The sequence below is a fragment of the Pristiophorus japonicus genome, chromosome 13, assembly GCF_044704955.1.
Source record: "Pristiophorus japonicus isolate sPriJap1 chromosome 13, sPriJap1.hap1, whole genome shotgun sequence".
In the NCBI taxonomy this organism is placed as follows: Eukaryota; Metazoa; Chordata; class Chondrichthyes; family Pristiophoridae; genus Pristiophorus; species Pristiophorus japonicus.
In genome coordinates, this window is record NC_091989.1 from 29,928,154 (window position 1) to 29,929,605 (window position 1,452).

Consider the following 1,452-nt stretch of genomic DNA (forward strand, 5'->3'; position numbering starts at 1 on the left):
CCAAACCCATCTTAGTCTGCCTCGCATTCCCCTCCCTCCCTCTGTTTGATCCCTCATATTTCTGAACTACTATTTACTCTCAGGCTGAAGAGCTGGAATTATGGGATGGGTGGCAGCTGATGTGCAGGATATTATGGGCTGGAGGTCGGTTGTCATGGAACAGGTTCTCGGGCTGGATCTCCGTTGCTGGGGGCCGGATGTGAGGGTTGTTGCTATGGGCCTGGAAAGGGTTGCATATTATGGGCTGTGCGGCACCTGCCCCGCCCCCCCCGGCGCAGGGCGCGCAGGCGCGGTGTAGCCGGGATGGCGGCGGGACGATGGTGACGGTTGGGAGCGCAGGCGGTGCCGAGCAGCAGCGACACGGCCATGGCCAGGTTGGCCGACTACTTCGTGCTGGTGGGCTACGACCACGACAAGCGCGGTGAGTGCGGCCCGGCCACGGCGCAGGATGGGGGGAGGACCGCCCTCGGCGAACTGCCTCCCACTGAACTCCCAGACCCCGCCGGCTCAACACCGCAGCCCCGGGATCGGAGGCCCGGCGGGGGGGAGAGAGAGAGAGAGAGAGAGTGAGAGTGAGTGAGGGAGGGAAGGAAGGAAGGGGAGAGAGAGAGAGTGAGGGAAGGGAGGAGAGTGAAAGAAAGAGAGACTGACTGAGTGAGAGAAAGAGAGGGGAGGGGTTGTGAGAGAAAGAGAGGGGAGGGGGAGTGAGAGAAAGAGAGGGGAGGGGGAGTGAGAAAGAGTGGGGAGGGGGAGGGAACGAGGGCGGTGGGGGTGAAGAGAGGGAACGAGGGCGGTGGGGGTGAAGAGAGGGAACGAGGGCGGTGGGGGTGAAGAGAGGGAATGAGGGTGGTGGGGGGGGGTGAAGAGAGGGAACGAGGGTGGTGGGGGTGAGAGAGAGATAGATGGTGATGGGGGGGACAGCAGACGGTGACGGAGGGGCAGAGTGACAGGTCCAGTAGAGTGAAACTGAGGGGGGAGAGACAGATGAACAGTAACAGACAGACATAGAGACTGAGGGGGTGGAGACAAAGAGACGGGAGGGTGCGAGGGCAAGATAGATAGTGAGAGAGACGGTGGGGGTGGAGACGGAGGGGGGAGCAGAGAGAGAGAGACGGAGGGGGGAAGCAGAGAGAGAGAGAGACGGAGGGGGGAGCAGAGAGAGAGAGAGAGACGGAGGGGGGAGCAGAGAGAGAGAGACGGAGGGGGAGCAGAGAGAGAGACGGAGGGGGGAGCAGAGAGAGACGGAGGGGGGAGCAGAGAGAGAGAGACGGAGGGGGAGCAGAGAGAGAGGACGGAGGGGAGCAGAGAGAGAGAGACGGAGGGGGGAGCAGAGAGAGAGAGACGGAGGGGGAGCAGAGAGAGAGAGACGGAGGGGGGAGCAGAGAGAGAGAGACGGAGGGGGGAGCAGAGAGAGAGAGACGGAGGGGGAGCAGAGAGAGAGACGGAGGGGGG

The 1,452-nt window shown here is 62.9% G+C and overlaps 1 protein-coding gene across 3 annotated transcripts in view; it reads left to right on the forward strand.

Moving 5' to 3' along the window:
- Positions 1–275: 275 nt before the first annotated feature.
- sbf1 (SET binding factor 1) overlaps positions 276–1,452 on the forward strand; it is a 163,625-nt gene continuing 162,448 nt past the window's right edge. For all 3 annotated transcript variants that reach the window (XM_070897292.1, XM_070897293.1, XM_070897294.1), the window contains exon 1: positions 276–421. In XM_070897292.1, coding sequence (XP_070753393.1) covers positions 367–421 — 55 coding nt within the window. In that variant the 5' untranslated portion in view covers positions 276–366. The remainder of the gene's footprint in view (positions 422–1,452) is intronic.